Source organism: Ammodytes marinus (genome assembly GCF_949987685.1).
Source record: "Ammodytes marinus genome assembly, chromosome: 6".
NCBI classification, from domain to species: Eukaryota; Metazoa; Chordata; class Actinopteri; order Uranoscopiformes; family Ammodytidae; genus Ammodytes; species Ammodytes marinus.
In genome coordinates, this window is record NC_137235.1 from 6,022,129 (window position 1) to 6,043,607 (window position 21,479).

General features: G+C 41.2%; 1 protein-coding gene across 2 annotated transcripts in view; it reads left to right on the forward strand.

Moving 5' to 3' along the window:
- Positions 1-21,479, forward strand: part of arhgap10 (Rho GTPase activating protein 10) — a 52,902-nt gene that overhangs the window by 28,483 nt on the left and 2,940 nt on the right. The window contains exons 16-22 of one of the 2 annotated variants that reach the window (XM_080029363.1): positions 1,527-1,585; positions 3,200-3,305; positions 5,081-5,240; positions 8,017-8,161; positions 11,084-11,249; positions 18,318-18,407; positions 19,923-20,014. In XM_080029363.1, the coding sequence (XP_079885489.1) occupies positions 1,527-1,585; positions 3,200-3,305; positions 5,081-5,240; positions 8,017-8,161; positions 11,084-11,249; positions 18,318-18,407; positions 19,923-20,014 (818 nt within the window). The remainder of the gene's footprint in view (positions 1-1,526; positions 1,586-3,199; positions 3,306-5,080; positions 5,241-8,016; positions 8,162-11,083; positions 11,250-18,317; positions 18,408-19,922; positions 20,015-21,479) is intronic. The other variant, XM_080029364.1, reaches the window with a different exon arrangement.

A 21,479-nucleotide genomic window follows, 5' to 3' on the forward strand; every position in this document is an offset into this window, starting at 1 on the left:
CACACACACACACACACACACACACACACACACACACACACACACACACACACACACTTTTCTTGATAGTAATTATCAAGAAAATGACAATGCAACTCATTTGATAAGTAGTCCTTAGACCTGTGCTTGGTGTATAATTGATCATCTGGATTCTTTTGTTACTGTAAGGCACTAAACTGTGTTATTCAGAGTTGCCACGTCTTTAAACAATCCACATCTGACCTTAGCTAACCCCAGTGATTTAATGGAAGGTCTTTTTTTTACATATCTCTTTTGACAAACATGATCATTTGAATATAAAACATTTCATCCATGGTCGACCTTTTGTACATTTTCTAAACGGGGTTAATTTTGCACAAGTGCTTTGGTATAATTAAGTCCCCGCGAGGTCACGTTGCTTACTGTAAGCCTGTTCCCCATTCACCAACTCTGTGTTCAAGGATTCAGATATTAAAAAATTTGGAAAAAGCTGAGGCTGTTTCCATAGCCACGTGATGTTAGTAACAAATTGAGTTGTCTTTTTTTATTGTTTCAATGCAAGCAAAGTGTTTGTTTTAGTTTTGTTAGAAGTTGATATGTAGCCTATATTTAAACAATTGAAATTTTAGCCCCATTATCATTCTGCCTTGTCAAACAGGCCCTACCAAAATATAGTCTTGAATAATTACCGGTTTTGTTTAAGCCCCTCTATAACTCGCACAATTAAAACTTGTTTGTTCATGTTCATTTTGCTGTGAGATGTTATCCTTGTGAATAAACAGATTTGAATGTCAAATTGACAAAGCAAACTATTGGCACTAACAGGGAGCATTTTAATTGACAGATGTACAGTCATATATGGAATGACTTTATGAAATAGTAATATTGCTTTTTCATGCAATAGGTTTGGCCAAAGTTAAAACAATAGGGGCGCTAGCTGATCATTAAGTATTCTGCTGTAAATGAAAGGTCCTAAAATTGTGTCGTGATGGGCTGATTTTAAGCTTTGACCCTTTCGAAGAAGCAGTTTGACGTTATAGGCTGTACATCATTTGACTCAAAATAAAGGAGAGCTTTGCTTTGTTTAATAGGGCAACACTCACAGCAACAATCTATACTGTTTCAAACCCTGTTTAAGCTAACGTAGCATATCCATATTGTTATGTCGTGTTAAACCGTGTCGAGTATCTGCCTTGTCCTTTAACGTGGTGACTTGCCCGCTGGACTGAAGCAGGGTCACTCTCCCCGGTTTCCTCTGAGGCTAAGTACCTTTGGCCGGGGTCCAGCTTGCAGTGTGAAAGTACCTTCAGATGAACTTGGTTATCTCAATGCGTGCACCATCTAATTCCATCCCCCGACCGGGCCACATTAATCATTGCTGTGTGCAGACCCTATAAAACAGTGTGCCGGCTATTTCTGTCCCAACCCCGCTCACTCCGACTCTCACTTCTCCATCCAACCCTCCGCCCCACCCCGCCCTTCTCTCTCTCTATCTTTTTCTCTTTCTATCTATCTCTCTCTCTTTCTCTTTCTCTATCTCTTTAAAGGAGCCTTCCGGAGCCGTTGATGACCTATGGACTTTATAAAGACTTTATTAACCCTGCCAGTAAGTTTGACCACCTCCTCTTACACCTGTTATTCTGAGTTCAGACCATAAGCAAACAACAGTGTATACATGTGTTGTCACAGACTGATACGCACATTCCATTAGTTTTAAGACATCATTTTAGTCCGATGGTTATTTCTCTTCAGTTAAAGGGGGAGTCAGTGTCCCTTTTGTCTAAATCAGTGAATATCTCCTCATGATCCGCTACATGTCTGTACTGTGTGCCAATGAAAAGTGTTAATAATGCTCAGCCTATAGGCCCTGTGAAATGTTATTTAAACAAAGTGTATAAACCAAGGGGAGGGACCCACCGTATAATACCACCACACAAAGACACTTATTATTTTTTTTAAACGTGAAGATATTTGTTAATTTCCAGTGAATACGGTTAACCCATCTGACTTTTGCTGAAACATGCATTTTTGACACTCAGTCAGTTTGATGGCACTGTTTTCTTATTTTCTACTTGTTTTGATAATAATGTGGAGCCAAATAAGCCATTTAAAGTCAAAGCTAAAAGCGCTTAAATGATAGAAATGCTGTAATTTGCATGCGTTAGATCCAGTGGTCCAGTGACTGACCTTGAACAGCTAAAAGACAGTTGTTTTTCTCCCCCGCCCACATAACATCATTTATGTATGAAATGTTTTTAAAGCGAGCCAAACTTGAACCTTATTACAACAAGTGCTATAATTGGATCAGGTTGACATTTTTATCAGGCGCTCGCAATGCCCTCATAACGAGAGGGAAAAAATGGATTAGCAATGAATATTATTTTTGATGGATGACAGCATCCCTAAGAAGCTTTTTTTTTTTCACGTTTTTTAAATCCTCGTCGTTCCCATAGTAATGATAGTGTGTGTGTGTGTGTGTGTGGGCGGTCAGATGCCCATGTGTGAGGAAATGTTTAAGAGATGATCTCGGGGGTTTTAACACAACCCATTTTATACGGTAGCGACAGTAACGTAAAGCTATCGCCCGCGCCAGCAGAGTGGTGCCTGCTGCCAAATTCTGGGGAGGCTTCAAACCATATATCACTATCACACCTCTAACTCGCTTACTCAAACCGGAATTTATTATCCTCTAACCTTTATACTTGAGGGTGATAGCCTCTGATTATTGTGTCCTTAAAGGTCCACTAACTTTTCCTCATTTTTCCTAGTTTCCAGTATGTATCCAAATTGTTTTTCTTTAGGACTTTTGAGGTAATAGAAGATTCAATTCTTCCACTATAAGTGACTTTTATTTGCTTTATCTTTTTAAAGGTGCAGTCAGTGATTCTGGAGAACGCTTGTTGTCAAAATCCCTTTTTTTTGGCAATATCCGTGAATATCTCCTCACAATCAAACCTGTCCTGAGGTCCATTCACTGATTTTTGCCCAAAATGCTTCATCCAGAATCACTGACTCCACCTTTTTAACCTCTATATTAAGCACCGCTCAAATGAACAGTGTATGTAATGTAGTGTTTCATCATCTCTTTTTAAATTTGCTGATATTCTTCAGCGTTTGATCACAGATGTTTTGGCTGCTTGCCACCTGAAGAGCAGAGAGATAAGTCCTTGTGGTGTTAACGCGAGTGCATGTGCTGCTGCTTCTTCTTCCATTTGAACAGAGGTGGGGAATCCAGAGTCTCGCCTCCAAGCCGTCCACTGCCTGGTCCACAAACTCCCGGAGAGGAACCGACTAGTCCTCGGGCTGCTTATGAAGCATCTGGCCAAGTGAGTGCTCATAGCTTTGGTTAAAGTTCACCCAATCTCCACCCCCTCTCTCCCTCTCAGTTCTCTACCTTTCTCTCTTTCTCTCTCTCTCAGTTCACTCTCTCTCTTTCTCTCTCTCTCTCTCCCTCTCAGTTCATATCTCTCTCTCTTTCTGCACTTCCTGTCTGTCTCCTCATTCTCACTCCACATGCTTTTCTCTCTCTTTCTCTCCTTCACTCACTCCCACTCTCTTCACTCCCCCTTGCCTGCTGTCACTCCATCTCCTCTCTCACTGACTGCAGGCTAATTAAATTGATGCTTCTACTGCTAGCATCTTAATATTTATTTTGCCTTTTTCTCAGGCCATTTTTGGTTGTACATTTTTTAAAGTTGTTGAGGGAGTATTGTGTAGTGTACCTTACCTCTTGAGCATACCATAGTGCAGTCCACCATTGAAGAGAAAATTAAATGAACCCTCTCAAATTAAGCGCTGTCTTGAGATGACTCAATACACCCTCTGCATGGACCACTATTGTGCATCATTCCATTTGTGAGATTAGATAGGAAGAAAAAAGATTTACCAAATAATGTTAGCTAACATTACAAGGTTTTACTTCAGCAAGCTTTTTATAAACTAAATATGAGCAAATTGGAGATAAGTAAATAATCCCCCTTCCCTGAGGCTGTGAAAGTCTGGTGGATCTTATTTCATAGAAACCCTGCTCTGGTTTAAAAAAAAAAAAAAAAAAAAAAAAAAAAAGGCAGCGCTATTGAAATTGAATTTGGATTATCCAGCGTGAAATTCTCCAGACTGGAGAGACTCGAATATTTTTCTGAAGCTGGCGTGTGTGCATGTCCTGCAGGGGAAGGAAGCAAAGCCAGAAATTTCACACTGCTATCTGAAATGGTTTTCAGAGATGTTATAAATGTGAGTTGTCACCGATGTTTTTGTCTTCAAAGGCATCCTTTGAAGCTATTTAAACTGTCTCTCTCTGCAGATGCGCCGCATATCATCATATTTTCAGTGTGAAATCCCTGCACCTGTCCGTATAACTTTCTTTTAACAAAGATTTATTTTATCAATTTATTTATTTATTTTTTACCATAAAGAACAAAGTTTCATCAACTGAAAGTGTCCAGATTTGACTGATTTTAGGAAAAAAAAATTATAAAAACTTCAAATTACCATATCGTTACAATAATCTGAATATCCACTTTCACAAGTGCTCATAGTTTTTGTTTCCATTGATTCAAGATTCAAGATTTTTATTAGTGTCCCAAGAGGGCAAATTGGTTTACAGCGAGGAGAGGCGACAACACATAACAGTACAAACAGTGACGGACGCAAACATCACAACATGTACGCAGGCCTGGGCACTAAAGTGCAAAGTGCAAGAATCAGGGAAAAAGCAACACAACAAAGTCAGTTCCTTTCCCTCCACAATACGGAAAGCCTTATCAGTGGCATGTTTGCAACCTCAAATATTCTCAGTTTTGATATTGTGTTACGTTCAGTGTAGAGAACTGAATAGACCAAACTGTAGGTTCAGGACCAGTCAATGTCTGGAGCTCACTGTGGTGAGCACACATGTGAAATCCTATAAACAACCCTTTTTTTAGTGGCTGCCTTATGTATTCGCAGTTTTCATTGCCTGTGTGACAGAAAGAAAGATGATGAGATGCACAAACTAAGAATTCATACACAAAAAGAAAAAACTTTAAAAAAAGCACATTAAGCATTTCATATCAGTATCTGTGTCTAATATGTGGCTGATATGACTTGATATTTCTCTCAGTGTGGCGGCGCACAGTAAACAGAATCTGATGACCGTGGCTAACCTGGGCGTAGTGTTTGGACCCACGTTAATGAGGCCGCAGGAGGAGACGGTCGCCGCCATCATGGATCTAAAGTTCCAGAACATCGTGGTGGAGATCCTCATTGAGCAAAATGAAAAGGTAACACTCAAGACACACACTGCAGTATCGGCTTTACTATCACAAAGTAAAACTCTTGAAACTGAGCAGTCCCTGAAAATGGGAAGTGTCTACTAGTAGTGAAAGTAATAAGTGCAGTATCTATAACAATAGAAACAATAAGTAATTCCATTGGATAAGGGTTCTTTTTGTCCCAAAATGTCTGTCTCTGATTGGTCAAAGTTTTACTACATTGACTGTACTTGCGTAGTTTTTTTTTTTTTACACTTGTGTGTTTGTTGCCACACAATGGTGACATGGAGTGAAATTTGAATCTAGTGACATTCCATCAATTAGCTGCACGCAGCACTTTTTGTGTTTACCAACCAGCGTGGCGTGTAATCACTAGATACAAAGGATAATAAATGTGCTGGCACTGCAACATATCTCTGTTCCTGCTTTCTAGACACGTAGAGCTTTCTTTCTATTGTTTTGAAGTTTCTTCCTCTATTTTTTGTGGATGAGATTTGATTTGGAGGAGTGCACATACTCCATACCTGATACCAGGTCATTAGGGGGATGTGAAGCCTTTCTCCTCTGTATGTTTTTATTAAGGCTGTTTTTAGACTTGTGTGCTTTCAAATGAAATGTTTTGCCATATCTACCTTAAATTCAGCTTCTTTGGGCAGATGCTCTACCATGTTAGATGGTGTGTACTTTGTTTTCTTTTTTAATATATATTTATATTGTATTTATTGCTAATTATACAAAATAATGTTTTCAGATAATTAGACCTGTACCAATTTAAAATCTCGGGACAATGCACCGTTCACCCAGTTTTTAATGTACAGAAGTGTTTAAAAGACAGAAATGTGTAATCTGGCCAATAGGGGGAGCCCTAAGTGCTCACACCAGGATTACACACACATGTTCTGTTCGATTTCAGTAGGTCGATTAATGTAGATTACTATATACATTATATCATATTTGACTGGCCCTTTGCTTGCCAAAATACATATTATTTTTTGGCTATGAGTTTTGTCATTCACTGTAGTTCATTGTATCATGGAACTCCCCCCCTCCCCCCTAAATGTCAGTAGTCTGTCTCGATTCTAAAAGGTGCGTAATTGTCCATGTCAAGCGAGAAACATTTTTGAAATAACTTTGTATTCTTATAAGTTTGAGGCAGCACTGCACTCTGGGTAGAATCCAGAAGCTTTTAGGGATCCACCCTGCACTCCTCCTCCTCCTCCCCCCAGATCCATAAAATAGTCCATGTTGTGTGTTGCAACTAACATCTCCACCCAAAGCTCTATAATCTATAACGGGGTGTGAGAGTCGACAGTAGGGGCCTGGCGTAAAACCAACAGTGTATACTATAATGTGCTTAAAACAACCACAGCAGCACAGTGTATGTACGTCTAGTGCTAGTCTCCTAAAACTCACCCTGAGGTATCCACCCCTACATCGTCCAGCTGATAAAGGGGGGGATGTAGTGTTAGAATGCAGCAGGAGTGTTTTTGGAAAGTACAGCGTGTTAGAGCAAGGGGGGGGGGGGGAAGTTGAGCAGACAGACAGACAAGCATTAACTTCCCTCAGAGCTTAGACTGTTGATACCCCCAGATACCGAGGCTAGACTCTGTTTTACATTCACCTCCATCTGCAGAGGGAGTGAGAGGGAGGCAGCAGAAACTCTCAGCCATATCAGATTTCTCACTTTTTCTATCTTGCCTCTCGCTCCAACAAACTTTCTCTGTCATGCCCCCTCCTCAGCGTCTGCCTCTCCCGTTCACACTCTTTCACTTTCTCTACCACTTTCTCTCTCTCTCACTCGCCTCCCTCCCCGTCTTTCTCTCTCCACACACACACACACACACACACACACACACACACACACACACACACACACACACACACACACACACACACACTCTCTCTCTCTCTCTCTCTTCCCTCCCTCCTCTCCTCTCCGTCTGTGATCCTTTCCGAGGCTCTGCTGAGACTTCCTCTCCTCTGCTGCAGCCCCCTATTCTCTTTTAACTCTACATCTGAAGTTTATATGTAAACATGTTCCTGGTGTAAACCGGCTGCACCAGTTGGCCAGCCCCCCTCCAGTCAAACAACCCTGTTTATTTTACTCTCTCCGCTCTTTACAGAGAGTGGCTCAATTTCTGTTGAAGATGAAATGTCACCTTAACTTCGACCCAGGTTTCTCAACAGGATGTGATTGTGTTAGATTGCTGCGGAGCTGCTCCTGTTTATTTTGGCACAAACGAATGATTCAAATCCATTTTTTTTAGGGTCCAATCAATGAGCTGCTCAGCTTTTCCCTAGGAGCACATGCCCTGTTTGCAGATGTCCTTTTCCCCATTCATATAAAACTAAGTGAGGTCACCTGAGGACATGCCGCTGCTGCTGCTGCTGCTGCTTAAGGCCTGTGTCCAACAAACGTGCTTTTTTAAGGCGGAGCGCTCCATGCACTCTTTTCGCTGTGCTCTGTGTGCACATGGCCTCATGGCTGTCGTTTGGAAAAAAAAGAGGCGTTGCTGAGCACCACTTTTCGTCAGAAGTTCAACTCTTTTTAACAAAAAGCACTCAGAGTGCTCCGCCTAAAAACGCGAGGCGCAGAGAGTGTTTAAACACCGATGGTGCTCTTTTAATAGGCGGCTGCAAGCACGTCCTACAATAGAGAATGCATTGCAGACTGGTGCTCCGCCTTAAAAAAGCGTGTTTGCCGGACAGGGCCCCTAACACTCCAGGAATATCTGCGCTGTGCTTTTTGGTTTTTGGTAAAGACTTATTTCCATTGTGTGTTCAGATCTTTGCAGATGCTCCAGAGTGGTGCCCCCTCTCACCTGATGTCCCAGCATTCAACGCTCCCACAAGGCAGTCCAAGAAGCAGAGGCCTCAGAGTCGGCCCCTGGCTGTCTACAATCCACAGACATCCATAGACATTCAGAATGGTAAGAAACATACACATGTGCCTCCCTGTAAATATGTATAAAGGAGCAGAGTGTACATCGTAAGGTCAAACAGATGGGGGAATGATTATAGAAACCTTAGATATATGGTTTGTTGTGCTCTTGAAGTTGGATTGGAGTGAGCAAGAAAGTTTTCAACTGATATATTCATTAATTCAACGGGTGTCAGTGGAAAATTAGTTTGATACTTCAAGTGGCTACGAGGAACTTTCAGTTTTTGTTGATTCTAGCGGCCTCTTTGGACAAAAGCAGCAGTGTTTAAATGAAGATGGCGATGCAAAGTAAACTTTTTTTTTTTAGTACAGTTCGGGAAACACGGCTTTCCGACTATAAATCGTTTCGTCTGAGTTTGGGAGGATTGGGACACGAGCGAAGGCATTGTTTGACGTTACAGGACATTCATAATGAATTTATAATAAAGATACTGTTTCATAAACTTTTAGAAGTTCCTCTTGTTAAGTTTTAATATCTGTCCTTGAAGTATTGATGTGAACAAATTCAAAACAAAACCATCTTTTATCCTGTAAAACACAATTGTCACAGATAAGGTTTCGTTATCGAATGCCAATTACATAATAACAGATTGTGAATCAGCATTACTTATCATTTTGTGTTTCACTTTATTATTTCATCGTGACATGGTGTTCTTTTTGGGGTTTTGTTTTTCCCTAATCAGCCAGCCAGTGACGTATCCATCCCACAGTTGCCATTTTCAGATACTGAAGCTGCTGTTTAGAAGTAGCTAGGTTAGCCGTTAGCATAACCTTTTTTCTCAAAGATAAAAGAGATTTTTTATGGATTTGCCTACGCAGACAGAGACTCATGAAGCTAGCTCATCTTGAACCAGGCTAAAACGTATAGTCACTGATCCTCATAATTTAATTTGTACAAGACTCAGCAACTTTGACTGTTTACTTTGCTAGTGGGGGAGCCAGAGTCAGAAGGACATTTTTCATTCCCACACATAGTGGCTTAAGAAACTTGAGAGCACAAGGGTGCACAAAAAGTATTCATTTGTGTACACAAGTTGTTAGTTTAAGATCACGTGTTTCATTTGACAGTTAATTGTGTACACCACACCTGTAGAAATGACTCAGTTCAACAGCACCACAAACTACATCCAATGTCTCAACAGTCTAGCGGGGCTGTTGTGTTAGGCTGCATCACGGTAGTTTTAGCTATGTGTACTCTATATGAACTATATGAACTGGCTATATTGGTATATTTACCCCTGATTCCTACTGGGCTCTGAATGAATTCACTCCAATCACTCATGGTCAGATTGGCTGTTGCCTAGAGACTACTGAACACTGAACTCAGTCGCCTGCTCTCTCTGTAATCCTGTGTGGAGAGATTTGCATCTATGACTTTGTGTGCCCTTGTTTACTTTCAAATACTCAAAAAAAAAACTTGCTCTAGTTTTCACCTATACTTGATGACATGGGAGACAATGATAGGGTGCCCTCTCCTGTACATTAGGTGAGCTGATCACCTGACCTGGACAGACAAACAATCGTAACAATCCTTAAATGTGTGATCTAGGTCTTTTTAAATCCCTTCCCCTCCACAGTACAAAGGGAATTTAAATCTGCTTACCAGATTGCCTCTCTTTAACTCGCCCGCGCCAGCTTTTACCATAGAGTATTTTAATATCAGGGAGGAAAGCAGTAATCCGTTTTGAACCTTTTTTTATTTTTTTTTGTCCCAATGGTTTTAAACTTGTCGCAGCTCTCACTGGCTTAAAGCAAATTTAAAAACGATGAAGTGGGAAAGAAAGTGTTTAATGTATGCAATTGAGTGACGTGTCAAATTCGCAAAAAAAGGTGCGATGGCGTAACATATGTAAGTGAATGCATAACTCACACTATGTGTCAGTCAGGAAGCTTTACAACATATGCAGTGTAGGAGAACAGTGCAGACAAAACTTTTTATTTCAGGAGATGATTTCAAATCAGTTTATATTTTTTTAATGATATAATTAAACCTGTAAAAACTGATTTATGTATGTATTTATTTATTAGGCCATTCTTGAGAAGAGATGGCGAACTTGTGGACAGCAACTGTAGCTTATTTACATCATTGTTGGGGTCATGTTTTTGGCCACCTATTCTATTATAATAATCTATTTTTTGACCAAATTCCTAGAAAAATATCTGTCTTTAGATGCTAAATGCTCCATGATGTTCACTAGCTAGTCACTAACTATTGAATACTACCACGATGCATTGTCGTTTCATACATTGTGAAAATGTCAATTACTGCTCAGTAAAGTTAATGTCTATTTCATCATGTTTGGTGATCTCACCTAATTATCTCCATATTCAACAGGATCTTTTAAATAGATTAACAAACTGTAAAGTTCAAAATACCAATCATTTTGTGTATATATAATATATAAATATATTTGTGTTACTTTAGTGACAATAAGACTATGATTTCTGCATTAATTCAATATGTACTTCTGGTTTAAGGGCCTTGCTAGGTGCTGAAAAAGAGACAAACTGGTCTAAACAAAACTCAATTTTTAACATTAACAGTTCCCTCTGTGCCTCTTAAAGAAGAAGGAACTTTACTTGACAGTAGAATCAAAATAAAAGAGCTCCCTTTTGTTTCTTAGGTTCCTGTCTATGACTGCAGAAATGTACTATTACAAGGAAGCAACACAAGACTTGGTTGCAACTTCAAGTCTGGCCTGTTTTGACAGCAGTCTGATTTCTATACAGCCCCCTGTGGAGGCAGCATTTCCTTATGTATCAATCAATTATTCAGCTGTTTTATCAGGCGAGGTATCATCTGTTAACTGGAATAGGCTGAATCCTTTAACAGTGGAATAAAAAATAATGAAAATATTCCATTAATTAAACTAAACACTGCTTCCCCCCCCCCCCCCCCCCCCCTTCTTAGTGTCAGCAATGGGAGATGGCTCCAGCCTAGCTCTAGAAGAGACATCGATGGGCAGCAATGAGTCTGTCTCGTCCCAGTCATCGTCGGCCTCTGCCTCGGAGACGTCTACTGAGAAGGGTGACCATGCCCCGCTTAGCAACGCCCTCAGCTCAGGCAGCAACTCTAGGTGAGTGGTATACTATGCTGATATCCCTAATCTTTATGTGACTGTGTGCCACTGAAAATGCAGACGGTAAGACAAGTAAGTAGATTCACAGGAAAGTCACACATTGGTTCACAGCATTTGACTGTGTTCATTGTTTGGATTGCAAAAGGAATCGAAGGCACCAAAATATTCAGTGAGTATTTTGATGACAGCAGTAGGTAAAGTTGTGCAGATGCTATATTGACGCACTCTGTGTGTTGAGTCCTTTCTCTGGGCCTGGGGCACCAAATCAATTCTACAATATTCATAATTAAAATAACCTGATGATAATCAGACCGATGAACACATTGGAGTTATTAGCAGCAATTCATAGGTTTGGAACCAAGCTACACAGCTATGACTCCAAGCACGAACACGGACACTGCCCAGGCATACTAGTACATATAAAATATAATGTAAAGCCATTTTATTTTATTTTAGGGATCATTGCCATAGGACAGAGGCTGCCAAATGCTGTACGGTTTGTAAAGCCCACTGGGGGAAAATTGCAAGTTGTGATATTGGGCTATAGATAGGAGATTCATTTGGTTTTATTTACCTTTGTATGCGCTTGCATTCTGTGTTGGCAATATTGTCATTATTCTAATTACTATGAGTAACAGTAAAGTTGGTAATAATTTTAATTTGTGTTATTAGGGCTACAAATCTGGATTATTGATTCAGTAAGACCAGTTATATCTGTGTAAGACTTTTATTTTTGAAACAGTAATTGTTTATTTTGTTCAGTTTCATCATAAAATGTTAACATTTCTCTCATGGGCTGGATACAATGAATCCAATACTACAGTATAACTTTGATACAAACCTGCACTACCGGATACATTTTCTCCTTTCCACAGATAACTATGAGTAAATCTTCCTTTCATGAACACACTCCAATATTAGCCTGAAAATAGTGGCTCTTAAATCTCCTTCCCTCCTTCCTTCCTTCCTTGGAAGATTATTACATCGGAAATGCTGCACCGTTTTGCCTCTTTTCCACTCTGGTAGAAAGAGTGTGTAGCTAGACGAAACAGTGTCAGTATTGTTAAAGAACAGGAGTCAATTTTTCAACATCGGGAACTGACTCTGAAACTCACTTCCTTCCTATGATCCTATAATCATTTATGATAACCTCTGATCTGCAAAAGTTAATATTTTTTTACACTACTGTATATACCCTATGCTTTATCATACATGAGTTGGTTTAGAAATGAAACACCATATGAATTTATATTATATATTTAAATACATTGATTGTGTCAGCGCTCATATTTATGCTATTTGTCAAATATGAACTGTTGTTCCTCGGTGTCACTTGTACCAGTAAATATCTGGCTTCAGGAGCTTGTTGTTTTGCCTGTGCCTGGCTCTCCCTGTCTGTCCTTACCCTAAGTCCTTGCTCCTTGCTGTTGTTTCCAGCCTGTGACTTGTCTTGAATGCTGATGTGAGAGATGAATTATTGGGTTATGCTGCAGATGTTAGACACTCTGCTGTGTCATGTCTACAGATTCACCTTGAAACAGACTTCTTTTTTTTAACATCCACTGTCCCCCTTGTCCTTCTCCATCAGTGGAAAATAACTGAAAAACAAAACAAAACAAAACAAAATCCACCACCTCAATACTTGACAGAGGACAATGTTGATGTGACCTCTGTGGGTGTGTGCCCACCTGTGTGTGTGTGTGTGTGTGTGTGTGTGTGTGTGTGTGTGTGTGTGTGTGTGTGTGTGTGTGTGTGTGTGTGTGTGTGTGTGTGTGTGTGTGTGTGTGTGTGTGTGTGTGTGTGTGTGTGTGTGTGTGTGTGTGTGTGTGTGTGTGTGTGTGTGTGTGTGTGTAGGCATGTTGATAGCGTAGCAAGTGTTTTCTCTTAAGTTGTAGGATAATACACACTTGGCTCTAAATCACTTATGTAACCAACTCCTATTATTTTTTTTCACCCTGCGGATATTTATTTTTTTGTGCTTCTTTCCCACATATGTGGCATCATGTTGGAGCAACGGAAGGAGTGAGCAGGAAGCCGGAGGAGGTCGTAAATCTCAGCTCTTATTTGTTTGGGTGACAGGTGGCCGAGCGTTGGCCGTGTAAATCCTATTGACATTGGGGAGATATTCATCTTGTTTACCCTTATATAGCCGCGGCCGCTGTCCCCTTTATGAAGACTTGCGCCATATGTCACAGGGTGTGTCGCCCTGGTTTTGTTCGCTCGTAAATCTTAGCGTGTGAGATTGGTGGAGACCTGTTAGCACAGCACCTCTCTGGCCCGGAACCCAGGGATTCGGTTGCTCCCGGGTCCCGAGCCAAAAAAAAAAAGCAGTGTGTGGAGGGGATGGGCAATTGCTAGATTACTTCCAGCCACTCTCTGAAATGTATTATCTTGCATTCTCTGGCGAGCTCAAAAAAAAGTGCACCTGGAAAACAGCATATATTAGTCAGTTTCCTGCTGCAAAAAAAAAATCTGCCTGGTCATACACAAATGCGCCCCTGACTCACTATATCATGCAATAACTCTTTGGTGGACTGCGGAGTGATTTATCGCCTCCGTCATTTTCCATGTCTTGCCTCATTTCTCCTCTATTCCGTAAATTCAGTCACAGCTTGTCCCAGAGGTGCTCTTGCCCCCAACATCCTGCCCAATGAGGTTATTTTTTTAAATTATATATTTTGGTCACTTTTCCCTTTTCTCTCTCTCCCTCTGCCCCTCTGTCGCAGGCACAGACAGCTGTGGATCATAAAATGGTGGATCAGAGTTTAGAAGTTGATTTCCTGCCCACCCAAACTTAGCTGTGGCTGGGCGGGAATAGCTCGGGCTGTATATGTTTGATCCCACTTTCTAAAATCGCTCTGAAATCCCACTGCTGCCGCTCTCCCTTTAGCAGAGAGACAGTGGATAGCCCCACTCCATCCCTGTGTTAGCGCCACGCCAGGGGCGATGACTCCTGGATGCTGCAGGCTGACATTCCTCAAGTAATGAGAAGCAGCCGTCCACTACTGTTGATGAATTTCTCCCTGCTACTAACCTGGCAGCGTGAGATAATGTGATATAACCCCGATGGTTAAAATAGATGACCGAAAGACCTCCAGTTCCCCTTCAACTTGGAATACCATGCTTGCAATTTTGTAGAAAATAGATTGAAAATAAATGTACTTAAATATTATAAAACGTAGTTTAAAAAAAACAAACGTCTTTTTTGCTAGACCGTTTGACAGGACTGTGTGGGCGTGGCCGCACTGAAACGGTCTCCATGGCAATAGTCAATGTTTTTATAGGATGCTTGGGCGGAGAACTCCCGTAATTGGTTCAAAATACTTATTGTGTCATAAGAACCAGAGTATATCCCTGCCTCATCTAAACCAAATTTCTGTAAAGTTTCTCAAACTTAAATGACAATATCTTTCATTTGGAATAACTATCATGCAACTAAATCCCCAAATGACATAGTTGGAGGTACTTTGTGGATTTGGGTTTACATGGGCTTTAAGAATTGCCTAATACATTTATGAAATACTTCCAACGTGTAACCTAATATTCTTGAAAACAAATATTAGCACCATCTGAAAGCAGACTTTCATGTGTGCTTGACACACAGCGCACAGTCCTCATTCACTGTACGTAATCATGTTTATAGAAGAAGCTTAGCTAGGTCTGTGATGGGTAGAAACAACGGATGAGCAATTCAAAGCTTGATGCTATTTTGGTTGAATATAAATGGCAAACGATTTCCCTCGGTTTGGCTTAGCTATAATTGTGAAAGCAATTTTGGGATGAATCCATTTACCTCTGGTACATTTAACAAGTTTCTAGGGCAGCCACGTGGCATTCACAGATATACCATGTTTAGTCTTTAATCATTTATATACAGTATCATTATCTGTTCGTTTTAAAGATCTATCAGATCTGTATAATCCTCTTTCAACTGAAGGTAGCAGTTTAGATATTTTAACTTGTTCATTCATTTCATGTTTATTTGATAGGGACAGATGCTACCATGTAGACACCTGAACAACAAATCTCATGCTGTGATGTACATCATCACAGCATTTACAGCTACTACTTATATCCAATCCCAGTCCCTAGGGCTTTTTTGTGCATAGCCACAAAAAAGCATACAACCACATACATTTGTTTTTAAAAACATACAAGGCACATGCACCTGCACCATCCCCCCATGTTATCATATTGTGGTGGGTTTGGCCTTGGTTGGCCTGCAGGTGGGTGAAGTGTTGGCTGTGACCCAGGCGGACAGTGGTTGTGTCTGGTTCCCAGGTTAATGAGTGGATTTGCTGCACTGCAGCGCACTATCCCCCCATGCTGATGTGGAGCAGCTGAGCTCCACAGTGGCCCCACACTGCTGCAGAGCTATAAATCACCCACAGTCAGGCCGGGCCGGAACAACACAGCCACCACTGGGGATGGACAGGCGCACTGCGAGGGAGGCAGGGGGGAGAAATGAAGGGAGGAAGAGATGTAGAATGAGTGAGCCCAGTACTGTGTGTTCACCTCCACCTATGTCCACATACGATCCCCTACCATGTTAAGTCTGTTTCAGTCTCTCTCTGACTCTCTTGCTCTCTCTCTCTCTCTCTGTCTCTCTCTCTCTCTCGCTCTCTCTCTCTCTCTCACCGGTGCCAAAGTAACCACTGTTCACAACATCCTCCCAACCTTCCAGCCCCTCCCCAGCTGCTCCCTCTAATTGCCTTTATTAACGTCTCTATGGGAGCGGCAGCTAGGAGCAATTTGCTCATTATGTAGTGTATTAGCACTGGCCCTGGGGCAGGCATGGAACACAGAGGGAAGCCTGGCGTAGACCGCTGCTCCACTCTGCCTTTACCAGGACCCCTACCTCCACCCTGTAGGTCGGACACACACTAACTGGCCCCATCACTAAAGCACAGCCACTACTGTAAACAGATAAAGCCTGTGGTTGCTTAAGGTGAGACACTGCCGGTGAATAGGGTACATTTCAAGTTATACAGTACATATCATCATGAAACTTTGCCAGTTGATTTCTGACATGAAAACAATAGTTTTAGTTTATAACTTCTGTAATAACCTTGAGAATAGTGCTAAGAATGATTATGGAAATTATAGATGTAAGTGCTTTAGAAGTTGCGATTTTTGGTTCAGAGTATTGAAAAAAAGTCATGTTGAGATAAAGGCAGTTAATGATGGTTGAATAGGAGAAAAATACAGACGCAAACAGACAGTAAAATAAAACACCTAAATGTACATGTGGAACCTTTTTATTTATGAGGAAGACATGGCATGGAAGCAAATTAGCCAAACATCTTTAAATTGACCAGCGCTTTGCCCTGCAGTGTCTCTGGATTCCCTGCAACAGAAACACAATTTCCCCCCCTAAAGATATTCACTGATTTTGAGTTCTGTTGATGGTGGGGGGAATGGACTGTTAAACACGTTGCACCGAATTCTGCCGTAGGTGTTCAACTCTTGCATATGATTTGCACTGATGTCATCCTCACCAAACTGTTCCGTTATCCCTTGGGCCAAATTAATAATGGTTGATTTGTTCACATCTTTCCCCTTACCAGTGTCTGTATGTTTTAACATGCATTCATTATAAAGATGGGGAAAATAATTTATTTTTGCGTTATGGCGGCTTTTAATGTATTCAGTTTCAAGCAACTTTCGTCTCCAGTCAAACATTGTTGTATCAGTAACCATTCTTTTCGTGTCACACTGCACACGGTTACAATTTTACATTTGGCTGTTGTCAAAAGGAAAGCAAACAACTGGCACATGTTTTGAGTATTCCTCCAGGATTCAAACCTTATGTTTTATTCATGACTTGTTTGCGTCTCTTCATTCTGTATCCCACTCCCTTGGGGGTTTGACAATTCAAGTCATTTTAGTAAAACTATAATACGGAAGGTCAGATAGATTTCTTTGTATGACTTTAAATTCCAGACCCTCGGAAAAAATACGGCCCAGCTTAGTAGCTCTTGATGCTTACCTTTCAGGTTAATACGGACTACTGTCGATAGCCAATTCTCTTTTGAAGAAGCTCTTTGGCAGATGGAGTGGAATGGATTATTTCATGTCTGAAAGCCTGATGTCCTTGTTATTGGGATAAATGTACAACCTGCACACAATGGGAATTCAAAGTCCACCTGCCCCCCGCCCCTCCCTTGTAACTAGCTGTTGTACAATAGAATAAAAATAAGATGCTTCATTTATTCTTTCTTTGTCAAGTGCGATATTGTGATTATTCAAATATAAATGTTTTACCCCTATCAAAGTACTGGACCAAAGCTGGCATTGATTTGACACTAACCTCATGAGAGTAAAGGTGTAGTCAGTGATTCTGGATAATTTTGGTGGGCAAAATGAGTAAATATCTCCTAACAACCTGTATGTGCGCTGGAAAAAAATCCAGGGTGAATACAAAGCCTAGGCTCTGTAAACGGGGCATGTTGCTAGCGACGGTGGGTCCCCTCTGTTTAAATACCAGTTTACAGAGTCTAGGCTGTGTATTAACACTAGATATTTTTCAGCTCATATACAATACGGACAGGTGGCAAATTGTGAGGAGATATTCACCGATATTCGACAACAAGCGTTGACTGAATGTGCAAAACATCTGGTGTCAGCCAGTTAAAACTGTTGTGGAAGTTGTCCAAATCACTTTTTTGCTTTGGATTTCTCTCTGGAATGGTGTTAAGAGTTGTGTTCTCTCACCTTGTCTCCATAACAACAGGTTGCTCAGTTCAGTTCACCTGCTTGCTCTTGTTTCCTGCACTTACTGTATCTGCTGCCAATACTCAACAACGTATCAAAACAGCCTTTATTTATCCCAGTGAATGTCTTCTCCACTGCGCTGAAGAGCCACCGGGTCCAACACTTTTCTAACATGAGGCCGCATTCACACTGCTTTTCTAAGTGCCTTTCTTACATTTTGTGTGGCAGGTGGGGAATTTTTTTTTTGCTTCAAATGCTCCACTTTTCAGGACAAATATGTGTGTTTTTCAGACAATAAACAAAACTAAAATGGGGACTAAGGTGTATTTTATTTTTATTTTTTTTCTGCAGGGCCCCCACAGCAGGAGCCTCTATCTCCGCTGCAGTAGAGAACCAACCGGCCGGCACCACCACCACCGACAAAGACAAGCCGGAGGAGAGGTGAGACATGGCTCCCTCTCTTTGGATCCCTCCCCCTCCCTCCCTCCCTCCCTCCCTCCCTCCCTGACTACATTATATCATTGTAGTTGACTTTACTTTACTTTTCTCAACTTTTGGTCTGGTTTCCTGTTTGGCGAAGTCATTTTCACACTCACACGCTGGTTAAATGTCACACACACTATGGGATTTTTTCACTTTCAGTTTTCACTCACTCGTTCTGTCACTCTCTTCCTCCCTCCTCTCTGGTCTGTTCACTCAACAGAATCCCTCTTAACGTCCACGAGCACATCAATATATTTTTTTCCGGGGCCTTTCTCACATATTCACTTTGGTTTACCTTTGAGGGATCTTAATGCAACACGAGCACTTGGCTACATGCGGTGGCAGCAACCTTCTCCCCCCCTTTTCTGTCAAACCCCAAATACACACTGGAAGGGACTGTGCATTGCTCCCATTATACACATATATTGCTCTAAACCATTGAGACTAAATGATGAATTCATTTCTAGTGCATTCAGATGTTAGCGAGGGAATTACAAACAGGCGAGCCATTTTATTCGCAATCCATTAATGTAGTTTTCGTATAAACACAAATCCTCATTCTTCCAAAAATGCGGTTCCACGAGAGTGCATTCTTCCCAAAAAAATCCAAATTCAAAAACCTCGGCTGAACATTGTCGAATTGACAACTTTGTGACCACAAACTTTTTTGTAAGTTTGTATAGTTCCCTTCTCCTCTCTCATCCTACATTGTTGCTGCTCTGCAGAGAGAATATGAAATATTTATCAGGGCATCGTGTGGTGAAGGCACAACTTCTACATGGTAATGTTGCTGGCAGTCGAGATAACGGTTTACAATGTTGGGCAAAACAACCTTTCTGTGCAAACAGTTTTTATGAATTTGGGGGGGAAAGCAATGGAATAAATACGCCTTTTTACTAACCTTTTGCAGAGCGGTGAATGTGGGTTCTTTTGACGGCGCTCTTTTTACATCAAACTGATTTCAAATGCGGCTTCAAAAGCTCACAAATGTGAATTTTCAAAACCCCGGGCACAGTGGAGAGACATTTCTATTCTACCTCTTGTTTGTGTACAAAAACATACCTTACAATTCCCCCCGCCACTTTTTAATGATCTCAACCATAGATGGTTGTCTGCCGCGCGGACCTGATGTGTGCCTGCCTTTTTTTTCCGGCTGTACAAAATAACCTGCTACAAAAAGCAGCGCTGCATCTCATTGTGGGGGTGCATGTGGGTGTGTTTTGACTCGCTCGCTTTTAGTCTGTCTAGACGGGAGATAGAGCAAGACAAGAGTGTGTAGTAGTGGTCCCTGGCTCCTCTCTTGGTTACTTTTTCTTTTTTTTTGCTTACTTTTCCAAAGCCTGGCCCCGTTTCTGCTGTTTCAGGCTAGTGAGTGAATGAACCAACACGCAAAAGGCCCCGGGGCCCAGATTGAACTGTGCGGTAATCCGCCCCCAAAGCTCCGCCAGCTCACTGATTGCCTTCATTTTTCAGTGTCACCGGCAGGAAAGCCAAGGCAGTGTACCCATGTGAGGCTGAGCACGACTCTGAGCTCTCCTTCCAGGTCGGTGCAATATTCAACGCCGGTAAGTGTTATCGCCTACACCAGTCGCTCACTCAGAACCAGCCCTGGCATATTGGATTTGGAAAAGGAAAAAAAAAAAACCCGAACACCCAATCTGATCTCCAATCGAACAGAGAGATGAGACGAGGAGAAGGAGAGAGGGGGAGGAGAGGGAGGGGTGGAGGGCAGGAGACATAGATTTGCTCTTCACTGTGTCTGGAAGAGGCTCGACTGAGCTTTAATCACTCTCAGAGGAAATGAGGATTTTTTTTTTTGTAGTTCCTATTTTTTTTTGGCCGAATCCTCTCTTGTGAGACAGGCGCTGTACTCTTTACAGGGAAAGGTGTGGTGATATCTTTTGATAAGGTCCCACAAGGCAACGCGGTTTATTAGTTGTTACGGTCAGATATAATCTTATCTGCATTTTTATCTCTATTTTTTAAAGGTGCAATCACATAATGTTTTGACATTGTTAGCCTCCGCCGTCCTGCATTTAAACTGCCTCCCATCAAAGATATTAAGACCTAAAGTTGTGATCAAACGTCAAAGTCAGGCGGCTGCAGATGACTGACACCTCACCTTAAGCGTATATATGTGACATGTTTAGTGTACATTGAAGGTGGAGTCAGTGATTCTGGAGAACGCTTGTTGACTATCACTTTTTATCAGTAAGTATACTGTTAATACCCAGCGTAGGCGCTGTAAACTGGTATGTAAACAAAGGGGCCCAACGTAGCTAGCAACATGCAGGTTTACAATGCCTAGGCTTTGTTTTAAAACTGGATTTTTTTTCAGCACACACACAGTACGGAAAGGTAGCGGATCATGAGGAGATTCTCACTGATTTGAAAAAATGTTTTGATAACAAGCATTCCCCAGAATCACTGACTGCACCTTTAAAGCCAGCGATGCTCTGTGTCTGGTTGAAAGAGTTCACGTCAGGATTAACGCCTATAACGGCAAAATTCAATTGAACTGAAGGTGGATTTCCAACTCGTAAAAAATGCACTCATATAATCTGAATAATAACAAACACAAAATGAATTAAGTATCACATTTTCATCAATTAAATTAGATTACGTTCTAGGGCCCCACTCAGTCTTTCTTTCGGAATTTTCATTTGCAGCTTAAGCGTTTATGTTTAGTAAAAGTATTACCGGGTGATGATGTGTTTCTTTTGGATCTCGACTGACCTCTCCAGTTACCTGGATCCAGGTTTTAGTATATTTTGATTTTATTCTGTTTGTCCTTCAACATTTAATTTGCCTTTTTAAATGAATGAATGAGTGACTGACATATTACATAAACGCCACATGATGAAGTCTTCATTAACATAACCCTTGCCCTCTTCCTGCACTATTCAATCTTTCTAAATGTATTTGTGTGTGTGTGTTTTTATTTATTTTTTTTAAGTCTGAGCTATGTGGATAGCAACTATGCAAAAGGTCAAGAGGTCTGAATTCTTGAGCAAGCCATTGTTCATATTC